Genomic DNA, 24,331 nt, shown 5'->3' on the forward strand with positions numbered 1-24,331 from the left:
TCATGGGTGTAGAGATATCTCTTCAAGACTCTGCCTTCAATTCTTTTGACTATATCCCAGAAATGGGATTGCTGGATCATGTGGTATTTCTATTTTTAATTTTTCGAGGACCTGTAATCATGTTTTCCGTAGCACCTGCACCATTTTACAGTCTCACCAGCAGTGCATAGGGTTTCCGATTTCTTCACATCCTCATCAACATTTATTTTTTATTTTTTGGTAGTAGCCATCCTAAGGGGTATGAGGGGATCCTAATCTATATTTTTAACAAGCATTTTGTTGTATTTCTCAGTGAGCCATGATGGCGCCATTGCACTCCAGCCTGGGTGCCGGAGGAAGACCACGTCTCTTAAAGGAAAAATCATGTATTTCTCATATACTTTAAAAAGCTTTATGAAGTTATGAAGTACACTTAAAGATTTTATAGTTTGATTACTTAAAAAATGCAACTAATGGTCACTTTTTAGAACTGTTATCTGTGTGCTTTTGAGTGAAACCTCTTCCCCAGATGAGAAGAAACCTTCAAGGAAGAACTACTGGCAGTGAGTCTGAAGACTCATCTGGATGCATAATGTGGAATGTTCTAAGCCCAGACGTAGCTGAATGGGTGGCTCCACTGATGAGGAGTGGTAAGTCTGATTGTCCCCACTGATAATTAAATAACCTCAATCCTTTCCATAAAAATAGGATGACTTCTGCATTCTTAGCATTTACTGATCAACAGTAAGTTAATTTTCGTATCACTGGGAAAGACAACAGTGCAGTTTAAGAGAATTCTTTATCCCTAACAATGTATTTAATGTATGATTTCAGAATTTGGCTTTCTTCTTCCAGTTAGGCACATCTCTTCCTTTGCTTATGAATTTTTCTTTTTTATTTCTTCTTCATTCCAAGGCCGGAAATATTCTTGAAATATTCAGCAAACACTGAAGTGATGGTCATGATGGTTACCGGTATCCATGGTAATCTTAGTTGTAGTGGATCTCATTCCCTCTGGAAGTGATTGTTCTAGTAATGGATACGAGAGACAGTTCTGGCTGATGGGAGATAAAAGAGAACTCTGCAAGAGGCTTCTGGGGAAGGTTTTCTTGCATTTGAGAAAAGGAAGAGAAAAGATGGTCCCTCTTCTCTCCGGGACTTGTTTTATCTGGATGTGACATCTGGGAGTGCTGTAGCCATTTTTCTAGTAGCTCAAAGGCGATGCCTCCATGACGGAGGGCAGCACCAACAGGATTGCAGAAAAGTAGAACTGGAGCCCCGTTTGCTATCCCTACAGCCATCCTACCTGAATTGCTTTATTGTTTAAGTAGTTTTGCCTTGAAATTTTCTGTTATTGCTATAGAAATCATCCACATTAGGCCGGGCGTGGTGGCTCACGCCTGTAATCCTAGCACTCTGGGAGGCCGAGGTGGGCGGATCGTTTGAGCTCAGGAGTTCGAGACCAGCCTGAGCAAGAGCGAGACCCCATCTCTACTAAAAATAGAAAGAAATTATATGGACAGCTAAAAATATATATAGAAAAAATTAGCCGGGCATGGTGGCGCATGCCTGTAGTCCCAGCTACTCGGGAGGCTGAGGCAGTAGGATCGCTTAAGCCGAGGAGTCTGAGGTTGCTGTGAGCTAGGCTGACGCCACGGCACTCACTCTAGCCTGGGCAACAGAGTGAGACTCTGTCTCAAAAAAAAAAAAAAAAAAAAAAAAAAGAAATCATCCACATTCCTTTGATTTCTTCCTTTTCTGATTACCCAAAGCCCTATCTTTTAGTGTCTCAGGCATTTCTACTTGATTATGTTTTATGCTGTTCAGGAATGTTTGAAAGTCAAAGGCTATGTTTATATCCCTATCGTGTCTGACATTAGTACACTCTTCTTAGTGAATTCCTAAGTACATATTTGTTGAACTGAATTATTTGAATGGTGGAATATTTGAAAAACCAGTCCACGGAATTGAATAGAGATTTTCTTCTAATTCACATCCTTTCCCTTAACCACACTACTTCCCTCTAGGATTATTAGTGAAGTTTGACATTTTATTTAAGATGACTAGTGTGTAATATATGTTCAGGTGGTTATTTCTACTCTAAAACATATTGCTTGAATTTTGCCTTTTGTTTTTGTGCAACTTTACCATCAGAGCCAGAATACTCCTACATGTTTGAGTATTGGCTTTCAGTCTAATAAATGCAATTTTGCTTTCTTCTCCATTATAAAATCTGAGAACAAACTTTGCATTTTCTGTGCTAATTGTAAGAATGAGGGACGTGAACATTAGGAAACATAGTTCAGGAATGATTTGTATTTGGCTTTGGAGTGCGAATTCACAATAAGATTCCCTAAAGTGTGCATCCCCCACTGTGTTCCTAGAACCTGTGTTTTGGGCAGGGCAATAGAAGAGGTGTGGTGGTGAGTATGGTAAGAGGGGTCTTGAGCCATAGGATGGATATCTAGTTGCTTATATTTTAAGGCTGTATGAAACAAACCACTTCTTTTTCTTTTTTTTTTTTTCTTTCTTTCTTTTTTGCCAAAGTCAAGATATTCCTGTACTCTTCTATCTTTTAAGTTGTTATTATCATCTCAAAAAAGTATGGGGTAAGGACCTCTTTTTCTTCTTGAAAATCTATGGTGTTGCTTTCAGTTATGTTAACAAGAACAATCAAGAACTTGTGGTTTTGATTTTACCAGGTAATCTAGTAGTACATTTTGAATCCTTCAAAAAGTGATTTACATTAAGGGAAAATTTTAATTTTTTTCTTGATAGGTTGTGATGAAAATCTGGGAGAGTAATTTTTAAGAAGATAGGGAAAGTTATATGATGTGTTTTACCCATCGGTTTAAATGTAGTAATATCATTGTTTAGTAATATAAGAAATTTAAATCACTAAGGTCAACTTTAATGTGCTTTGTTTCATATAAGTTTTGATGGGTTTGTAGGAATGGATCATGTGTCTTACCTAAGCCAATCACGGCAGGCATGTGACTTAAGCCTAATCAGTCAGAATGAATCTTAGGACACTTGCTAGGAATGCTGGAATGAATACACTTTTTTTTTTCTGAATTTCAACCTGAAAACGTAGTCACTGAACTCCTGGCAGTTATCTTCTGACCATCAAAGGAAAGCTAGTTGAATAGGAAGTCAACACTGAAGGAACAGAGTGGAGAAAAACCATGCCCTGGTCACCTCAGTTGAGCTGCTAGCTCAAGCCTTCCGTGAAGGTGCTATGCCTTTACACTTTCAGTTATAGGAGGCAGTAAACACCTTGTTTGATCCAATTTGCTTTGGATTTTTCTCTTACATGTATGTGAAAATGTCCTGATACATCCTTCTCATCACTCATTCCCTACCTGTATAATAAGAGCTCAAGTAACTCACTAAATCTTGAATTGTGAATTAGGCAAGTAAGTCTCTAATACAGTTATGCCGGGTAGCAGATAATGCAATCTACTCACTGATTTTTTTTTTTCAGTACCAAATATAAGGACTAAGGTGGTAAACATATATGTAGTCCATGCCATTGCAAATGGAGTTTGTTGTTAACTCGCTGAGACTGACGTTATGTGAACAGTCTTACTATGAATGTATTCTTATCAACGGAAGTTAGGGTTCTAGAAAAAAGGAGCATGTGTTCATCTACAGTGATTGGCCCTTTGGCAGGGACTCCTGCTGAACCCTTGGCACCTCTAGAACTGTAAAATAAACAATTATGGGCAACTTGGAATCTGGCTGACTTAAAAAAATAAATACAATTAGTCATTATTAATTATTATTATTATTTTTTTTTTGAGACAGAGTCTCACTGTGTTGCCCAGGCTAGAGTGAGTGCCGTGGCATCAGCCTAGCTCACAGCAACCTCAAACTCCTGAGCTCAAGGGATCCTCCTGTCTCAGCCTCCCGAGTAGCTGGGACGACAGGCATGCACCACCATGCTCAATTTTTTCTATATATATTTTTAGCTGTCCATATAATTTCCTTCTATTTTTAGTAGAGATGGGGTCTCGCTCTTGCTCAGGCTGGTCCCGAACTCCTGAGCTCGAGTCATCCACCCACCTTGGCCTCCCAGAGTGCTAGGATTATACCTGTGAGCCACAGCACTTGGCCTAGTAAAGCCTTTTTGAGCTCATTCCTTTTAGCTGGGACTTAGGTTTTAATTTTATGCAACTTAGTATATTTACCTGAAATGCTGATTTTTTTTTTAAGTGAATTAGGAGTGGAAGGTGGGAGAATGATCTTTTCAAGTCACAGTATTAATTTTTCCTCCCCACACCCAGGGTCTCATGTCATTCTGGTTCTCTTAAACCTATAATAAACCACTGATTTTTAAGTTCCTGTATAGAATGGAATTCTGAACCTCTTACTTCAGCTGCAGTTGTCCTCTACCCTAGGGCCATAGAAAGTGGTTTGGAGTGCAGTTTCTGCCGCTGGGAAGAACTACTGATCTCCCTAACAAGGATAACTTTGCACTGATACATAGCACTGTTAGGCTGCAGCCCGCTGCTAGACGCGGCCTGCACTGTGTGCAGTGGCTTCGCTCGCCCCTTGTCAGGCACCACTGTTCTGCAGTTGGACGGGCAGGGCTTTTTCTCAAAATGCAGGTCACCTATAGCAGAATCATCTAAAACCTAAAAGATGATATAGAGAGTCACCATCATGATTCAATATGTGAAAAATGTTATTCTTCTTTAATCAATAATATAGCATGATCCCAATAAAAATGCCAGCAGGATTTTTAAGGATTAGACCTGCTGAATCTAAAATTTTGTAAGGAAAAAATAAGATTATCCAGAAAAATTCTTAAAAAAAGGAACTTTTAAAAAGGAACTAGTTCTCCCAGACATTAAATGTATATTCTAAAGTTACTGTAGTCAAAACATCATGATTCAGGTATATGATTAGATAAATTAGTGGTACAGAATAAAAGCACTCCCAAATTCATATGGAAATTTAGAATATAATGAAGACACATTTCAGTGTGAAAAGGAGATAAGGATTTGGGTTTTTCTGGCAGTATATATAGCTGGGAAGTCATCAGGAAGAAAATCAGATTCTTGAGAGAAGGAATACAGATTTTTTTTTCCTTTTTATATTTGAAATTAGGGAAGGCTTTTAAGAAAATATTTTTTGAAAGATAGAAAATACAGGTACTCTGATGCATTGTTAGAGGAAGTATAGGTTGGTACATTCTCTTAGGAGATTTGGGAAATATCTGCCTGTTTAAAAATGCCTACCAAAGGTTAAATGTATGTGTCTTTTGATTAATCATTTTCACTTCTTGGTATTTATCCTGCAGATAAATCCTTTAGGTTTGGATTTACTTCATCATATTTCCACATGTGTGAATATACAGGTTATTCTTCTCAGCATTTCTTATAATAGTAAAATATTAGAAACAACTTACTTTTCCATCTGTCAGGGACTATTTATACTGATATAAAAATGCAGCCTTTAAAAACTGAGGGAGGGCTGGGTGCGGTGGCTCATGCCTGTAATCCTAGCACTCTGGGAGGCCAAGGCGGGCGGATCGTTTGAGCTCAGGAGTTCGAGACCAGCCTGAGCAAGAACGAGACCCTGTCTCTACTAAAAAATAGAAAGAAATTAGCCACACAACTAAAAATATATATAGAAAAAATTAGCTGGGCGTGGTGGCACATGCCTATAGTCCCAGCTACTTGTGAGGCTGAGGCAGTAGGATCGCTTGATCCCAGGAGTTTGAGGTTGCTGTGAGCGAGGCTGACGCCATGGCACTCTAGCCCGGGCAGCAGAGCGAGACTTTGTCTCAAAAAAATAAACAAAGAAAGAAAGAAAATATTGAGGGAGGTAGTTTTTAAAAAGTTATTGCTATTGCCTGATTTTCAAGATGTAGTATGAAGTGAAAAGGTAGGGTGCCAATGATATATGATACTATGTAAAAATATTTTTACATATACTGAATACCTGTGAAAGGCTACAGAAGTTAATATTCGTGGCTGTGTTAGAGGAGAACTGGGTGGCTAGGGGTAAGGTGGGATGGAGATTTAGTTTTCATAATTAATATCTTGAATCTTGAGTTTTGTGCCATGGTGATATAAGACCTATCTGGGGAAAAAAAAGTGATAATTGGTAAAAGCAAAAAAAGAATTCCACCAAATTTTCATCTTTATCAACTTATCAGAATCTCCACGAGTGAAATCACCCTGAATCTCCATTGGAAAAATGTTTTCCATAGTACTGGTAAAAACCACATAACATTGGTGTAGTTGAAGAATCAATTTTTAAAAACTCCACATAACATGAGATTTATCATGGTAATCATTTGTAAGTGTATGGTTTAGTAGCGTTAAGCATATTTACATTGCTATGAAACAGATCTCCAAAACTTTTTTATCTTGTAAAACTAAAACTCTATACCCATTAAACAGTTACTTTCCTTTTCCCGCTACCGCCATCCCCTGGTACCCACCTACTTTATGAACACTGATTTACAGGGGGGAAAAATGCCACTTTTCTGTTTATATTATCTGCCTTCCCATCTAATGTTTCCCCACATGGCACTGATATTTTGTGATACTGTTTGTCTCTGAAATGTATCATTTTAGACATATATGCAGTTACCATACATTTGTACAATTAATAACACTCTGGTATTTCTATAATGAGCCAGGTACTGATGAAATAATAATAAAACAGACATCATTTCCCCCTCGTGGCGCTCACTCTAGTGGAGAAGATATTTACTGTACAAATGTGTATGTGATACCAGGGGATGATAACTGCTCTGTGGGAAAAGAAGATAGAGAATGACAAAAGCAATCCATGTAACCAAAACGTCTGTACCCCTGTAGTATTCTGAAATGAAATAGAAACAAGGAAGATAGAGAATCATGTGGGAGAGATGGAGATGTTAATTTAAACAGGGTGTTCAGGGAAGGCATCAGTGAGGGAAACACAGGCAAGGGTTTAAGGGTGTCAGCCACAAAGCTCCGGAGGGCGGAGCATTTTCATCAGGGATTAGGAAGTGCCAAGCTGTGTGTGCGAGAGGAACACTGAAGAAGGCAGAGTGGCTGCGAGCCGCGGGGCCAGGGGTGGGAGTGAGGCCAGAGAGGTGACCAAAGGCAGTTCATGTTTGGCCTTCCAGGTCATGGAACGTCTTTGGTTTTTATTCTTTTTATCATTGAATGGTTTTGACTAAAAATGAAGAGGAAGGACATGCAGATTTTCTAGTGGTTGGCTCACCATGCGTCCGACTGAGAACCGGCACTGACTGGCCACGCTGTCCCCTCTGGCCACGTGAGCCACCTTTCTGCTTCCGCACACTCCCCCGGGACCCCTCAGCTGTCTGGAATGGAGTGTAGAGTACGTTCTGCAATAAGGTTGTTTATTCTTGGTGGTGGCTTTTCTTTTTGCCATTTATTGTTCTGCTGTACAGTTTTAACGTGTAATAGCGGGGTGTGTAAATGTGTGCTGGTGACGGTGGAGGACCTGCCCTGGTGAAGCAAAGGAAGAGCACTGTGCTTACTGTGTGGACAGTTTGAGTTTTCTTCAGGGGAAGCGACTGAGGAACTGGAGGGGGACGGATCAGTAGAGAGCTGGGGGTTGCTGTAAGACCATTAGACATTCTGGAAACATCAGAGCCACTAGTGCAGCCTGAGGGGATTAACCAACAATTCTATGACAGGTGGCCAGAGACACTCTAACTGGGGCGTTCCCTGATTTCAGGGATTTGTGTAAAGCAGAGGAGCGGCTGGTCAGTGCGCTGTGTCTCCGTAGCGCTGTGCTGAAGGCGCCTCAGACGGCGCAGGCTCGCTCAGCACCTCCACTTTCGGGAACCACGTTCCACACCCTAAGTGAGGCGTGAGTGTAATAGAAATGTCTTTTTGTCTTTTTCTGAAAACACAAATGTGCATGTTCTTGATTTGTTTAATTTCACACAAAACCACATTCTATAACCAGTCATCTCAAAACAAATAAATGAGTTCACTTAATAAAAATAGAAAATTATCAGTTGGGAAATGAAAAAGAACCTCTAAGGCATCTTAGAGGACCGATTGAAATGTTTTACCTGTGCTGTTAAACCTAGAAGTTCCAAAGACCATGTAATATACTGGAACTGTCTCTGCTGCCTTAGGAGTGGCCACAGTGTTTTGCTGCAGACAGTGACTTTGGGGTGTAGCAGATGGTATTCCTTGTGGATTACACCTCTGCAGCTCCTTTAACATAACTGTGAAGAAAGTTCAAATTTGGCCACATGTACTTGAAAACAAACTAGAAAGTCTCTTGGCAAAACAGTGGAGCAGACAGGTTTTGGTGTGCCCACCCTGTTGTTTGTGTCCTTAACCAGCTCGGAGCTGTCCGTTGGTGATCTAATGTCCACAGCATTCAGTGTGAGTTCAATATGGGGAAGGGGGTAAGAAGTTAGTAGAAAGCCATTTATTTTTTGAAATCATAATGTCTTTGTAGGTTTGTAAGTGTCAGGGGTAATTTTGCTTTAATGGCTTTTCTTAAATTGATCTTTATTCAGTTCAGATTGGAGTTTTTAAACTACATACCTCAAAATGAAGCAAGTCTTTTTTTTGTTTGTTTTGTTTTGAGACAGTCTCACTCTGTTGCCTGGGCTAGAGTGCTGTGGTGTCAGCCTAGCTCACAGCAACCTCCAATTCCTGGTCTCAAGCGATCCTCCTGCCTCAGTCTCCCGGGTAGCTGGGACTACAGACATGCGCCACCATGCCTGGCTAATTTTTTCTATTTTTAGTTGTTTGGCTAATTTCTTTCTATTTTTAGTAGAGATGGGGTCTTGCTCTTGCTCAGGCTGGTCTCGAACTCCTGAGCTCAAACAGGCCTGCTGCCTCGGCCTCCCAGAGTGCTAGGATTACAGGAGTGAGCCACCGCACCTGGCCAAAGCGAGTCATTTCTTAGCAAACATGAGGTTGTTGCAATTTTTAGTTACTTAAAATGTGACATCAGATAAAGTAATCAATAATATTTAAAAGAAAAGATTTAATTCCTTTTGAAACTTTTATACAAAAAAAATAAAACTTATGTAATGATGCACACCAATAAACAGGTATAAGCCACCACCCAACACAGATGTCCTAGTGGTGGACAGTTGAATAGTTTCTAGTTTTTAGTTTTTTCTGTTACAAACTATGCTGTAAATTCTTGTACCTATATCTTAGTATCCCCCTGACTTTTAGTATCCTAACATATATCTAGAAGTAGAATTCTCAGTTGTGAGGTGTGGGCATGATCAATTGTACAAGACAGTGCCACATTATATTCCAAAGTGATAATTGCTCCCACGTCACCGTGTGTAAGTTCCACTTTCACATCTTCATCAATGCTTGATTTTTTCCGACATTTAAATTTTTGCTAATCTGATGGGTAAAATGGGATTTCATGGACTTGTTCTTTTCTGATTGCTAAGAGGTTAGGCATTTCTTTATGTGCTTAATTGCTTGGTATGGTTTCTTCTGTGAAAGACATGCTTGTTCATGGCTTTCGCACATTTTTCTGTTTTTTTCATAAGCCTCCCTTTATGTTCTGAAAACAAATTCTTTGTTGGTTATATGTGTTAAAACATACTTAACTAACATCTTCTTGGCGTATGTTTTTGTGTTTAAGAATGCTTTCTTACACTCGGTAATAAAGATTTCATCCAGATTTACTTGTAAAAGTTGAAAAATCTTGCCTTTTACATAGAAGCCTGGAATTGATTTTTGAAGAAGAGATTTAATTGCATTTATTTTCTATATGGAGAACCCTCTGTTTCACAACTACTCACTAAGTAGTCTTTCCTTTCACCACTGGTGTGCAGTATAGAATAGTGTATCAGGCTCCCATACATGATGCGTTCGATTATAGATTGTATTAGCCCACTGGATCATCATCGTGCCAACTCCACAGTGTCTTCTGCAGTTTGCTTTATAGTGTCCTGATACCTGGGAAGGCAGGTCCCTTTCTTTTTGTTCTTCTTTTGTAATGTTTTGGCCATTCTTAAAATTTATATTGCCACTCTATAAATATTTATATAGAATATAAATATTATTTATATTTATATATTATATTTACATGGAATGGCCATGTAAATTTTCAAATTAGTTTGTTAAGTTTTCCAAAAGCCCTGTTGTACTTTGGATTAGACTTGCACTAAATCTATAGATATGAGTATTCCTATTTATGAAGCTAGTGTATGTCTTCATTGTTTAGTTATTTCCATAAAGGCTTTTAAAAAACTTTGTACTAATGAAAACTTTTAAACATATTCAAAAGTAGACAGTAGTATAATGAGCCCCACGTATCCATCTCTCAGCTTCAACAATTTCAATTCTTATCTTTACTTTATTCTATCCACTCTCCTCCTTTCCTCTATTATTTTGAAGGCAAATCTGAGGCATATCAGTTTATCCATAATTATTTCAATATGTATCCCTAAAAATGACTTAACCACAATGCCATTATGATATAAAAAATTGATAATTTAAAAGGGTTTATTTACACATAAATGTACATATGATAATTATGAAACAAATGTATCGTGAAGCAAATATTACTCAAGGTAAGAAATAGGACATTGTCAGCACCCCAGAAGCCTCCTGTGTCCTTTCCAATTACATACGTTCCTGTTCCAACATCTGGTGGAATTGCTATCCTGATTTTTATGGTAATGACTTCCTTCCATGATTTTTACCATCTATGTATGTATCCCTAAATAATACAGTTTAGCTTGTCTATTTTGACTTTAAATGGAGTCATAACTGGAGGCAATCCTTCGTGTTTTCTTCTTTAATTCAATATTATATTTATTTATAAGATTGATCCATATTCATGTAGGCAGCTAAATTTCATGTTCATTTTTCTTTATTGTCTTGTTGTATGGCTGTACCATAGTAGATTTATCCATTATAGTTTTTTTATAATCTGGGTTGATACCCAATGCGACCACTAAGAGCATTGCTCTTTTATGCATTTGTGTGTGTGTGTGTAGCCTGGTGAACATGTGCATGAGTTTCCCTAGGGCTGTGCCCCCCACGACCAGGTGGCAGAATAGCGACCCCTGCCACCCAGTCCGTGGGAAAAATTGTCTTCCATTAAACTTAGGAACTGGGGGGGCTGCATGGCAGGAGATGAGCGACTTCATCATCTGTGTTTACAGCCATTCCTCATGGCTCCCCACACCCCGCCTCTGAAAAATTATCTTCCATGAACCCGGTCTCTGGTGCCAAAAAGGGTTGGGGACCCCTGCTCTAGGGTATATACCTAGGAGTGAAATTATTGGCTCTAAAGTCTAAAGAGCTCACCTTGACCATGCAAGAGCAAATTGTTTCAAAGTTGATGTTATTCTTTGACATTCTCACCAGCAGTTTGAGTGTTCCATTATTTTGTATCTTCAGACTTTAAAATCTTTAGCAATTGGGGAAGAAGTTAGTAGTGGTTCTTTAAGTTTAGCCTTGTATTGTCTTACATTTTAATATGAGAGTGAACAGGCTGGTCTGAAGGTAGTCAGTTATCTCGATTGATTGTTCACCATCAGTTATAGACTGAACGCCTTGTTCTGCTCTTTCCCCTCTTCTCAGTACTGCATTTGTCTTAAAAAAAGAAAAAAGAAAAACCAAAAGAGAGAGTGAACAGTATGCCTGACTTGTTTGAATAATACCTTGTGAACCTCAAGATTATACACACAAATTAGAGATTTCTTAAACTAAAATTCCCCAGTTGAAGTCTTCCACACTTTTGTTCATATTCCATTTATATTATAACATAAAATCAGTTCTTTCAAGGTATAGAAAAAGGCACATTTAGATAAATTGAAGCAGATTAATTTAAGACATTATATACTATAACATCTTTTGTTTTTATGTTTAGTTTCCAGTATGGTTAGGCATGAATCTAATTTGGCACATTCTCCTTATTCTGTTCCTAGTAACTCTTGTAGAAATAACATAGTAGCCACCAGGCATCTTTGTCACTCTATATACTAATCATTATTACAGCTTAATTTTTTAAAAGATGAAAAATAAAAATGGAAGTTCTCGGTGGCTCACACCTGTAATCCTAGCACTCTAGGAGGCCGAGACAGGCAGATTGTTTGAGCTCAGGAGTTGGAGACCAGCCTGAGCAAGAGCGAGACCCCATCTCTACTAAAAATAGAAAGAAATTATATGGACAGCTAAAAAACATATATATAGAAAAAATTAGCCAGGCATGGTGGCACATGCCTGTAGTCCCAGCTAATCGGGAGGCTCAGGCAGGAGGATCGCTCGAGTCCAGGAGTTTGAGGTTGCTGTGAGCTAGGCTGATGCCAGGGCACTCTAGCCCGGGCAACAGAGTGAGACTCTGTCTCAAAAAAAAAAAAAGAAAAAGGATGTTCTGTTATTTTCCTCTAACTTCCCAGTAGATCATTTTGATCCTCCCTCAGGCGAGCATATCCCACATTGCAAACCATCGATGACAGAAGTCAGAAGTTTAGAGCGCCCAGCCCCAAATCTTTAATTTTATGGCTTAAGTAAATTATAATTTTTAGAGACTCTGACATCCGTCTTTTCACTCAACTAGCTTACTTTATAGCTTACTTTAATTAGGAGGAACATAATGGTGTATTTAAGCCTAATGAAACAGATATCAGCAATATATGTTGAGTAGGGTAAGCATATGGTTTATCACCAAATCACTAGACTTTTGAGGATGAAAGAGAGTAATAGTAATGTTAATCATTCACCACAGCAATAGGTATAAATCTGGACTGTCCCAGGCAAATCCATGGTATATGGCCACCATCATGTTGCATGAGTGTAGTTAAAACTAATATCTTGCACCTTCATGTCATGAGGTAGAATAAAGTAACGTTCCATTTATTTTAGGTAGAGCAAAGTTTTAATTTCTCCTTTGTTGAAATGAGGAAAATAGTTTTTAAATGCCTCTCATAAGTTTTCTCATTCTGTCTTGTTCCACCAAGGGAATCTTGGTCAGATGACAATCAGAAGAGATGGTTTAATCTATATAAGAACACCCTGAAAATTATAAAGTGTTACAGTAACATAAGTTACATTCCATTATCAAGCCAGGAGGCAATGGAATAGGAAAGCTGAAGTTTATTTCTGCTTTTCTGACTTTGGTCTTAACTTTAAGATTTCATTCTTTGAGTGGTCTTAGGTAATCCCCCAAGATGGATTCCCAAGTCCAAAGTGAAATACTTGATTAATATATGTTCCTTTCTACTAACATGAATGATAAAAAGTAAATTGTTTTAACAAATTGTTCTATTGTTAAATTCGTTTTTTAAAAAACTCAGTAATCCACAAAGAATTAACAGATTCATAACTAGATTTTCATGTACTTAAATTTCTTACGTATTAATACTTTGCTTAAACAATTTATACCTTTAGTACTATATGGTAATTCTTAAGGGCTTTGTTTTCATTGCAATCGTACCAATGGTATAACCTGCTTATTTAGGAAGAATAAATTATTTTTAAAAGTACAAGATGTAGGTGTAACAATTTTTATAATCATACTTTTGGCTATAAAACAATATCTATTTTAAGTTGGGATTACAATTTAGTCCCTGTCTCATTAAATTAACTAGTTATGCATGAAAGCCAATATAGTGTAGTATAGTATTTCTAAATTTCAGCTATTCGTGTACCATCTTCACAATTTACCATAGCCCTATGTTACCTGTAATGTTATTCTGTATTTTTCTTTAAATGATTCTCTTTTTCACAAAAATTTAAGTGTGAAGAATAATTCACTCTTACATATAAGAAAGAAATATTATTTCCCATACATAAAAGATATACATAAGCATACACTAAATTAAATACATAACTGTTATCAATATTTATATATAGTTATGTAATATGTAATTAAATACATAATGTTAATATTTATATATACCTCCCAAAGTTATCTCAAGTACTTCTAGTGTGTATCTGCCACACTTTCCAAAATACTAGTGTTAGCACATAGTGACTATACACAGACTGGATTCAAATCCTAATTCTTGTTAACTGTGACTTGGCGCAGTGAGTTTCTTAGATTCCGTTTTCTCATCTGTGAAGTCAAGTTGATGGTTTTACTCTCATAGCCTTCGTTATTGTACGGGCTAAATAATGCCAGTGAACAGTGCCTGTCACATAGTAAGAGTGAAATAACTGCTAGTCCTTAGTATTGTTTTTATTATCTTAATCCTCAGATATCTTTGTTATCTGACAGTAGTCATCCTAAACAAAATACATCACCCAAGAAAGACGGTTTAAAAAATGGTGATATAAATGTAGACTTTGATCAACTGAAAGTTGATGATAAAAGTTAGTATAAAAATATATTATCTTTCATAGTTGCCAGAAAACAGTCAAGGTTTAAAATATCTCCAGTGTTTATTCATTAAATCAAAATAAATATTTTTAATTGACTACAATGGCATCATTCTGATTGTGAATGTTAAGTATGTTCTTATTTTTGCTTGGCTTGTCTTTAAAGTCACCTAATATATCCGATAATGCTGAATAATAATATGGACTTTTATTCTGCTTCATGTTTCCAATTTGAAAACTGTCTTTCTTGTGTATAATTCTATCTGTGTAAATTGTGTACAGTTTTTTAGTTTTCTCCTCTATGAAAAGAGATTATGGTCATTCCAAAAAGATCATTAATTTTAATGATATAAAGAGCTGCAGCACTACTTAGTCTTTTTAAAGAAGTTTTCTCTTATTCTGTATATAAACATAATGTCTTTTTTCCAATAAATAACAATTGAAAAATCAGAATAGTAACAGTTTTAATAAACTGGGAATCAATATTAATTAAAGGGAAACTAGGAAGCAGATCACTCAAACTGAAAAGAACTTTTCATTCCAGGACTGCTGAAATCCCTTCTCACAGAAGCTTTATGCTTGGTTCTCTTATTTTGCTTAATATTCATCTTTAGATTTGTATATAAAACAAGTAATTATCATAGTGATTCATCATGCTTTTTAGATAACTTTTCAGAGGGTTAAACATTGTAGGCAATTCATAGCTCATTGTTTTCAATTTATTAGACTGTAGAAATTACCAAGAAATAAGTGAAGACTGGTCTGATGCTAAAGAAAACCTGACAGGATTTGACTTCTCAGGAAGGAAAGAAAATCAAATAGAACAAGACAGATGGAATCTGAAATTTACACTAGGTTGGTTTAACAATTTACTGAGGAACCCTAACCTATTTGTAAAATAATACTTACCTGCTTCTGGGTTGTGTTGGGTGCCTGAGCTGTTTTAATATTTTATTCCTGTTTGTGGCTTTTCTTTATACAAAAGGAGAAATTGGCCAGTTGGAGGTCAACTTTTTAAAGAACAGAAAATTGCTAAAAGCTTAAACCCAAGATTTGGTTAGCAAGTAGATAAGCTTCATTCTTTTCCACTGAGCCCTCACTGGACACTTTCCAGGTGCGGTTTCCTGGTGAACAAAACCAACTTCTCAGTTTTCCTTGGGTAACCAGTACTAATCTATCAAATCGGTATTAGTGATGGAAACTATTTACTTTCCCTCACTTTAATAATTTCATCTATTTCAGGAATATTTTCATCTTTAGATAGTCCTTAAATGTTTATAATAGTTAGAATAATCACAGGCACTAGAGAAAATTCTATCATTTCTTGTGATAGTTATGCTACCTCTCTTTATTTTTATCTGTATGTTTCTGTGGGTTTTTTAATTTTCCATATTAGTGATGGTTTTATTTTTTTCTGCTTGTATAAATAATGGCTTAAGATTTCTAAATAAAATATGAAAATATAAGAAAATTAAAATTACCTGAAGTTTCTCCAACCTTCAGTAACCACTATGAATATTTTAGTGAGCATTTCAATGCATTTCTTTATGCATATATTAATACATATACACAACTTAAAATATTATATCATCTGGTTTAATTCTAACTTTTTTTCTTTCCTTGCATTATTTTCCACCATATCACTTGTCACAATACTGTATGTTTTGCTTACTTGATACTTGATTGATTACTGGGTTCACTGCCTTCCCACCCTTACATACTAGCTCAGCAAGATCAGGGATTTTGTTCACTGCTAAGTACAGCGTGCAGCCCATGGGGTATCCAGTAGATATTTTGTATTGAATTAGTGAAGGGGTAGGTGATGGGTGTAATGTATACCTTCTGACTCCTTTAGTGTACTATAGCTCTTTACTACTTTTTCACTGCAATATAAAAATGTAAAGCTAGGTAGTTTCACTATTTTCTCTGTAGAATACATTTATAATCCAAAGAGATTAACAAATTAAATGAAGTAAGTTAATGAAGAAGGTTAGGTATTAATTACCTAAAGATGAAAGACTCTGCCTGAATTCTAGCACTAATACTTAGCAGATTTGTGACCTAAACTCCTATGGCCTCAGTATCATCATCTGTAAAATGGAAATAATATTAATAATAGCTCCCTCACGGGGTGGTTGGGAGAATCATGTGAGGTGATATGTATATAAAGTGCTTAGCATGTTGCCTAGAGCAGAGCATTCAATAAGTGCTAGGCTACTCTTGTTACTATTATTACTTAATGAACACAATAAAATTTACAAATCTCCCATTATTATTTAAAAATTATTAAAACATAAGTGAAAGTACTCATGGATTCATTCGACAATATTTGTGTACTCCCTCTGTGCCAGGTACAGGATTTGCTAGTAATTCAAATCTCAATTTAGTGAATCTTTGATTTCAGACCAGGTTCCCTTCACAATATTGACTATGAGATGACAGCCTAAGAATTTTGAATTTTTTTGTCAAGCAAGAAAAAAAATTGTCTATAATCCTAGTATTTGTGGTTTCCAAAATCATGCTATCTAACTCAAGTAATTTGTCTGTTTTTTTCTTATGTGCTCTTAACATTATCACAAGCTATATAATACCTGCTGTTGGTATTTGTCTGATTGAAAGGTTTTCTTGGTATGTCATTTCCCGAACAAAGGAATGTGTGTAAAGATGTCGCTGAAACCAGTAGCTCTAGCCAGCACTAACACTAAGGAGTTAAGATCCTGTGTACATCCAGTGTTCTCATAGCACTTCTCTGAACCAGGGACAAATGACAGACTTTTTAGTCGTGATGTACAGTCAGCCCATGGGTTCTGTATTCATGGATTCAACCAACTTTCTTGCCATTATTTCCTAAACAATGCAGCATAACAACTATTTACATAGAATTTACATTGTATTAGGTATTATGAGTAATCTAGAGATAATTTAAGGTATATAGGAGTATGTGTGTGGATTATATGCAAATACTATGCCATTTTATATAAGGGATTTGAGCATCCTCAGAGCTTGGTATCCGCAGGGAGTCCTAGAACCAGTCCCCCAGGGATACCAAAGGACAGCTGTAACTGATTACTCCGTTTAGATGTAATTTATTCATTTGAGCTATGGGAGACTTAATATCAACTAATCCATACCCATTTATTTTTCAAGATGATATGATTAAGGCCTAGAAATCTTAACACAGTACTCCAGGATTTTGGTCTTCAGTCTGGTCATGCTGATATTTGTTGATAACTTTTTGATAAGCTTTGTGATAGTAAAAAGAAACCATGAAATATTTGACAAGTTTTCATTTTCTCTTAAACATCTCAATACAATGATGATCATTTCTGTGGCATATTCTGTTTTTCTACAAGCAGAAATGTATGCTGAACCCTTACGAAGAGATAAAGGTTATTTGGTACATGTTGGTGGTCTCTGCCCTTCAGTATCTGAGGTATGCCAAGATTTCTTTTTGAACATCATATTATTTCTCTTTTCTTAGGCTGATTGAAGGTCTCATTTCCAGAAATACCAAGTTTCTGAAATTTCAATTTATGATTCTTCTACTAACTACAGGTGTGTTTCCCAAATTCAGTCCAATGTGCATTACTGTGTGCCTGCTGCTCACTAGAGGTTCTGTACCAGACATCAGCCACAGTGGGGATAAAGTCAAAGGCCATTCCCACAGGAGGGTCCCAGGCTAGTACAGGGGGCCGTGTAGACAAATAGCTGCAGTCATTAGTTCGTGATATTCTTAATCAGATCTTTCTTCGATTATACTTTGTAGCTTGTTACTAGTGGTATGTAGCAGACTGACTGACTTCCGTGTACTTTATCTTGTTACTGTTTCACAGGGAATGTAGAGTGCCTTAGTTAAGGAGAACGGACTCCAGACAGAGATAACTTTGGCTCAATTCCCAGGTCTGTCAGCAACTTGATGAATAAATTTGGGCAATTTACTTAACCTTTTTGTACCTCAGCCTCCTCTTTGTCTATAAAGCGAGGTTGATAGTACTGTCATAGCGTTGTTGTGAAACTACTATGAGTTAAGTATGTAAAGCACTAGGAGTAAAGCCTGGCACATAGTAGATGCTCAGAAAATTGTATTCTATTATTTCTGATTTTAATTACTTTTTATTTGTTTATTTATTTTATTTATTTTTTTTTTTTTTTGAGACAGAGTCTTGCTTTGTTGCCTGGGCTAGAGTGAGTGCCATGGCGTCAGCCTAGCTCACAGCAACCTCAAACTCCTGGGCTTAAGCGATCCTACTGCCTCAGCCTCCCGAGTAGCTGGAACTACAGACATGCGCCACCATGCCCGGCTAATTTTTTTCTATATATATTTTAGTTGTCCATATAATTTCTTTCTATTTTTAGTAGAGACAGGGTCTCGCTCTTGCTCAGGCTAGTCTCAAACTCCTGACCTCGAGCGATCCATCCTCCTCGGCCTCCCAGAGTGCTAGGATTACAGGCGTGAGCCACTGCGCCCAGCCCTAATTACTTTTTAGATGACACTTTTATACTTTTTAGGTAGATAGCTACGTCATCTATATATAATCTCTTCCAATCTGTATGTTGCTAGTTTGTATTTTGTGACATTGTCAGATCATTCAAATCACAATGGTGATGGAAATACCTTTAATGTCTTCTGATAAAAAATGGTGGCTGTTCAATTCAGATATGAAAATCTTTATCAATTAAGAGAGAATCCTGCTTGTAGTTGGGGTTGAAATTTGTTGAAAAATAGGTGTTTAATTTTATTTAATGGAGTCACCTAAGAGTATATGCGTTCTAAATTTTACTCATTATTGTGGTATTAATATATTTCATTAAACTAGTATTATAATCCTAGTAGTATTACCTGATTGAAAGATTCTTTTAGTATCTTGTTGAATCCTTAAAACAAACTGTGGGGTTTTCTTTTCTTAAGTATTCTACGTACTGTGTGGAAATTTAGAAAATACAATTAAATGTAAAAATACAAGGAGGTTATAAAAAGTTATCCATAGTCCCATCATTTGAAAACAACCACTTTTCAGATTTGGTATGTATCCTTCCACTGACACTCTCTAGGTCTGGTGCTTTTATAGGAATAGCTCTTGCCTGACTTTCTCAATTATATGGTTAAAATTCTGATTCAATGTTCCAACTTTTTCTTTTCTTTTTTTTTTTTTTTTTGGTCTAAATATTTCCCCACAGCAAGGCCATAAAGATATTCTCTTAAATATTCTGGTAAATGTTTTAAATTTTGACTTTCACATTGCAAGCCTTTGAGTCATCTGGAGGTTATGTTTGAACATAGGAATTAATTTTAATTTTTTAAGTATAAATAGTCCCCACATTGCTAATCTCTGCAACTTTATGATATATCAGCTTTGCAAATGTTTTCTATTACATTTTAATATAAAGGAGATAATTCATGAGAATTGCTTAGTATCTTTTATTTCTTATCTTTAATTTGGTTTTTATTTAGTTATCCTAAATAAACATTCTTCCTGATTTCAAGCCAAGTATATCAACCCTTTTTTTTTTTTTTTTTTGATACAGAGTCTCACTCTGTTGCCCGGGCTAGAGTGCCGTAGCATCAGCCTAGCTCACAGCAACCTCCAACTCCTGGGCTCAAGCAATCCTCCTGCCTCAGCCTCCCAAGTAACTGGGACTACAGGCATGCACCACCATGCCCGGCTAATTTTTTCTATATATATATTTTTTTTAGCTGTCTATATAATTTCTTTCTATTTTTAGTAGAGACGGGGTCTCGCTCTTGCTCAGGCTGGTCTCGAACTCCTGACCTTGAGCAATCCACCCGCCTTGGCCTCCCAGGGTGCTAGGATCACAGACGTGAGCTACCGCGCCCGGCTTAGTATATCAACCTTTATAAGAGCATTTATTATTGTGAAAACTATATTTGAGCCAGTGGTTACAAAATTAAGTTTCAGGTAATTTAAAGTCAATGAAAAACCTTTTGGTTTTCTGTTTTTCTATTTTAGATATGCATCTCTTGCTTTCCAAAAAAAAAAAAAAAAAACAGTGATATAAAGATGGCTGTGAAGGAAATGAACGGTGCCAAAAAGGTGGGGGACTGCTGCTTTCCAGTCTTTTTTTTCTTCTTTATTCTTGAATAGTGCTACTCTATAAGTAACTAATTAGTATACTTTCATCACTTTTTATAGCTAATGTTATCTCATAATTATTAAAACCATGAAACGTATTCATTTTATTTTTTTATGCCCTCATCTGTAGCTCACTGAGGTTTTAAACATGATGTGGAAAATGATGGAGGTTTGCTCTGCCTCCTGCTCATCCTGTGACTCTGCGAGAGCTACCTCACTCTCTGAGCTTTTTGTCTTAAAATGAGGATAGTAGTTCTTACCTCAAATATTTAGAAGTTTAAATGAGCTTAATATGGAAAAATTCTTAGTACACTGTACTGAGGATGGACTCAGTAAGTACAGCTATTATCGTTGCTGTTACATACCAGTAATTTGGCTTTTTCTTGGAGAGCTCATTTTTTCTGTGGTTTCAACTATCACTTTAAACTATCACATTCCAATCTTTTCACTTATTTATTGAACAAAGAGTTACTACATACCAACTGTGTACATTATTCTAGGAACTGGGAAAGCAACAGTGAACAAAATAGACAAAAATCTGTGCTTTTATATGAAGCTTAAATCCAGTGGGAGAGATAATGGCAATAAGTAAAATGTAATATTCTGGTGTGACAGAGCTAATATTTTATGTATTTTGCCCTGAATTTTCATCTAGGATTTAAAGTCTGAGCCCTTCCTTTGTTGAATTTTTACAGGATTTACAGTGGTTTCACACCATTTATAGTCTACTTGCATGGTTAATAGTAACTAACTGATCATTTTAATTTTATCTTTCACAAGTGAAGGAGGCTGCACTTTATATTACTAGTTTCCCCCCCCCCCATAACCTGTGATACAATTCTGGACATGTAGTTTGTGTTCATTACATACAGTATTTAGTAAATAAAATATAGAATATTTATATTTACTCTTCAGACCAGCCTTTATCAGGTGGGTTGATTAAAAGAACTAAGCTTTAATGCCCTAAGCCTAAAACATTCATTTTATTTAATGGATTAACCTCTCTCCTGGGCATCTAGAATGGGTCTGATTATGTCCTGTCTTTGGGAGGGTTGAGAAAATAGTTACACCATTTGCTGTGTTCTGTGGTTCAGAGGAAGAATCCCGGTTGAGAAAGACTGATTTAGACATAGTCTCATAGACTTTATCATTACTATAAAAAATTATGTTGGGCATGTTTTCTTAATACACAGCCCTGAACACCGCTGAAGTAAATTTACTTGGTATAAATAATCTTAAAGTAAAATTTTCAGAGCAATTTATTCTATTTATAATTTTAAAATTTATTTTAATTGAATAAGCTGGATTATCACTATGTCATGGTTTTAAGAAAACTTTTAAAATGCTTATTTAAGGTGTCAAGAGTTGTAAACAAATTGAATCTGCTAAATTATTACCTGATGCACCTGTTAGATTCATACCTCCAAATACATTGAACTTGCGTAGCTTCACCAAGATCATGAAGTGACTGGCTAAACTACATCCAGAAGTCAGCAGGTAAGAACTAAAATTATATTTTAATTGGTTTTAAGCTTTTTATGTAAAAGCATAGTTCCATTAAATAACTTAGCTATAGTGAGATTGTGTTACTTTGGAAACGACAAATGCTCATGTATGTTTTCACTTTGCATAGAGACCATATCATAGAAGCTCTTCAGGAAGTAAGAATAAATCCTAAAGGGTTTCTGAATGGATTATCTGTTAATACCATTGTGGAAATGACTTCATCCATTCTGAAAAACTCTTTGTTTTTATTCCTAACTGGAAGCAGAGATCATACAACATATTCTTTTTTATTTAAATATTACTTTAAAATTTTAAGCTATTGATTTCATTTTTCACATAAAATGAATGATATTAAATTAAAAATAATAAAATATAAAATTTAAAAACAAACATATTACTATTAATATAAAACTATTTACCCCAAAATTGCTTGGTTTAACATTCATCATCTCACAATTTGCAGATTAAGATTCAAGGCTGGTTTAGCTGGGTAGTTTGCGTTCAGAGTCTTTCATGTTGCAGTAAAGAAGTTGGCCTGGACCGTAGTCATCCAGAGGCCACACTGAGCCTGGAGGGTCTCCTAAGACGGCTCATTCACATGGCTGTTGGCAAGAGGCCTCAATGCCTTACTGCATGGGCCTCTCCACAGGACTCTTTGAATCCCTTTACATTGTGGCAACTGGCTTCCCCTGAGCAAGAGAGCAAGGGGGAAGCTGCTCTGACCCACCCTCAGGAGTCACAATCCATCATTTTGCCACATTCTATTAGATGAAGGTCACTACATGCAACTCATACTCAAGAGGAGGGGTATTTAACCCCACCTCTTAAAGCAAGGCATATCAAAGAATTTGTTTATGTATTTTAAAATGACCACCAGTGAACATATACAATACCTTTTTACAACATAGGCGACACTTCTGTTTCCAGTTATAGGTATGTAGATGACTCAAGCCAACCGTCCACTGAGAACAACTAGAAAAGCTGAATAAATATTAAAAAATATAAATCTGCTTGAAGGCATGGATGAGCTATCAAGATAATGATGAATTACTGGATCAGGGTACAAAGAGGAGTCTCAAAGTATGCCCAGTGTTTGGGGGTACTTTCCCCCAGTATTATTTGCAGAGGGGAAGCTAGGAGTGCATGGGCCATTTTGATAGCATTGCAGCCGGGGGGATGGGGTCTTGGTAAATTCTCAGCATGGGAGTTCGGACCCCAGTGGGCTGTACTTGAGGAGAACAAGTTTGAACTAGAAATACATGTTGCTCAGAAGGGCTGTAACTCAGCTTCAGAATTTAGTCCCTAAATCAGATTGAGATGATATTGGGTTATGAGTTCTGCCAGGCACCTGGAATAAATGAAAGTAAGACTTCTCTGGAGGAAAAGAATATCATTTTAGGCCTCCAATTATTTATGCCAACAATTTTGTACTTGTTAGCTTACTTTATAGATAAGAACATACAGTCAAAATCATGGCCAGTGGGCACAGTGGCTGACACCTGTAATCCCAGCACTTCAGGAAGCTGAGGCAGAAGGATCACTTGAGGCCAGGAGTTTTGAGACCAGCATGGGCAACGTAGACAGACTCCACCTCTACAAAAAATGAGGAACACATCTCAAAAGCTCAGGGAAAGCTAGGCCCCCCACACCAGTTAGCCCAGCTGTGGCTGCAAAGGACAAGTTCTTCAAGGAAATGCAAAGTGCCACTCCAGTGAACACATGAATGACAAAAAAGCAAAACAGCTTTATTGCTGATACAGAGAAAGTTTGTGTGCTCTGGATAGATCACCCCAGCTACAACATTCCCTTAAGATAAAATCTAATTTAGAGCAGGCTCCTCTCTTCAATTCCATGAAGACAGAGAGGTGAGGAAGCTGCAGAAGAAAAGTATGAAGCTAGCAGATGGTGCATGAGGCTAAGTAACGAAGCCATCTCTATAACATAAAAGTGCAAGGTGAAGCAGCAAGTGCTGATGCATAAGCTGTAGCAAGTTATCCATAACATCTAGCTAGGATAATTCGTGAAGGTTGATACACTAAAAAACAGATTTTTAATGTAGAAGACATACTCTTCTGTTAGGGGATACCATCTGAGACTTTCATAGCTGGAGAAGTCAATGCCTTGCTGCAAAGGACAGGCTGACTCTTATTGGGAGCTACTATAGCTGGTGACTTTAAATGGAAGCCTGTGCGCATTTACTGCTCTAGAGTTGAAGGGTCTCCAGCTACATCTCTCTCTCTTCTTTTCTGGCTACTCTGAAACCTGCTAACTTTTCCTATTGATGTCCAGATAACTCATTGTTTACGGTATTTACAATTCAGAGGCTACCTGGAGATCCTGATGCCGGTTATTGGTGAAAGGTGTATGAAAATATTTCGGTTTTGCTCTTGTAACCCTAATTGCAGATATAGTTTACTTCCACTGACTCAGTGTCTATATAGAGATACTCAG

General features: G+C 36.9%; 1 protein-coding gene across 4 annotated transcripts in view; it reads left to right on the forward strand.

The window, feature by feature from the left end:
- Positions 1-490: 490 nt before the first annotated feature.
- Positions 491-24,331, forward strand: part of LOC138378679 (uncharacterized) — a 138,280-nt gene continuing 114,439 nt past the window's right edge. Inside the window, exons 1-5 of one of the 4 annotated variants that reach the window (XM_069464043.1) lie at positions 491-629; positions 7,690-7,817; positions 17,639-17,715; positions 20,252-20,335; positions 21,788-21,865. In XM_069464043.1, the coding sequence (XP_069320144.1) occupies positions 604-629; positions 7,690-7,817; positions 17,639-17,715; positions 20,252-20,335; positions 21,788-21,820 (348 nt within the window). In that variant the 5' untranslated portion in view covers positions 491-603 and the 3' untranslated portion in view covers positions 21,821-21,865. Of the gene's footprint in view, positions 630-7,689; positions 7,818-17,635; positions 17,716-20,251; positions 20,384-21,787; positions 21,866-24,331 lie in introns of those variants that run through there. The other 3 variants (XR_011231958.1, XR_011231956.1, XR_011231959.1) reach the window with 3 other exon arrangements.

Source organism: Eulemur rufifrons, chromosome 30 (genome assembly GCF_041146395.1).
Source record: "Eulemur rufifrons isolate Redbay chromosome 30, OSU_ERuf_1, whole genome shotgun sequence".
Classification (NCBI taxonomy): Eukaryota; Metazoa; Chordata; class Mammalia; order Primates; family Lemuridae; genus Eulemur; species Eulemur rufifrons.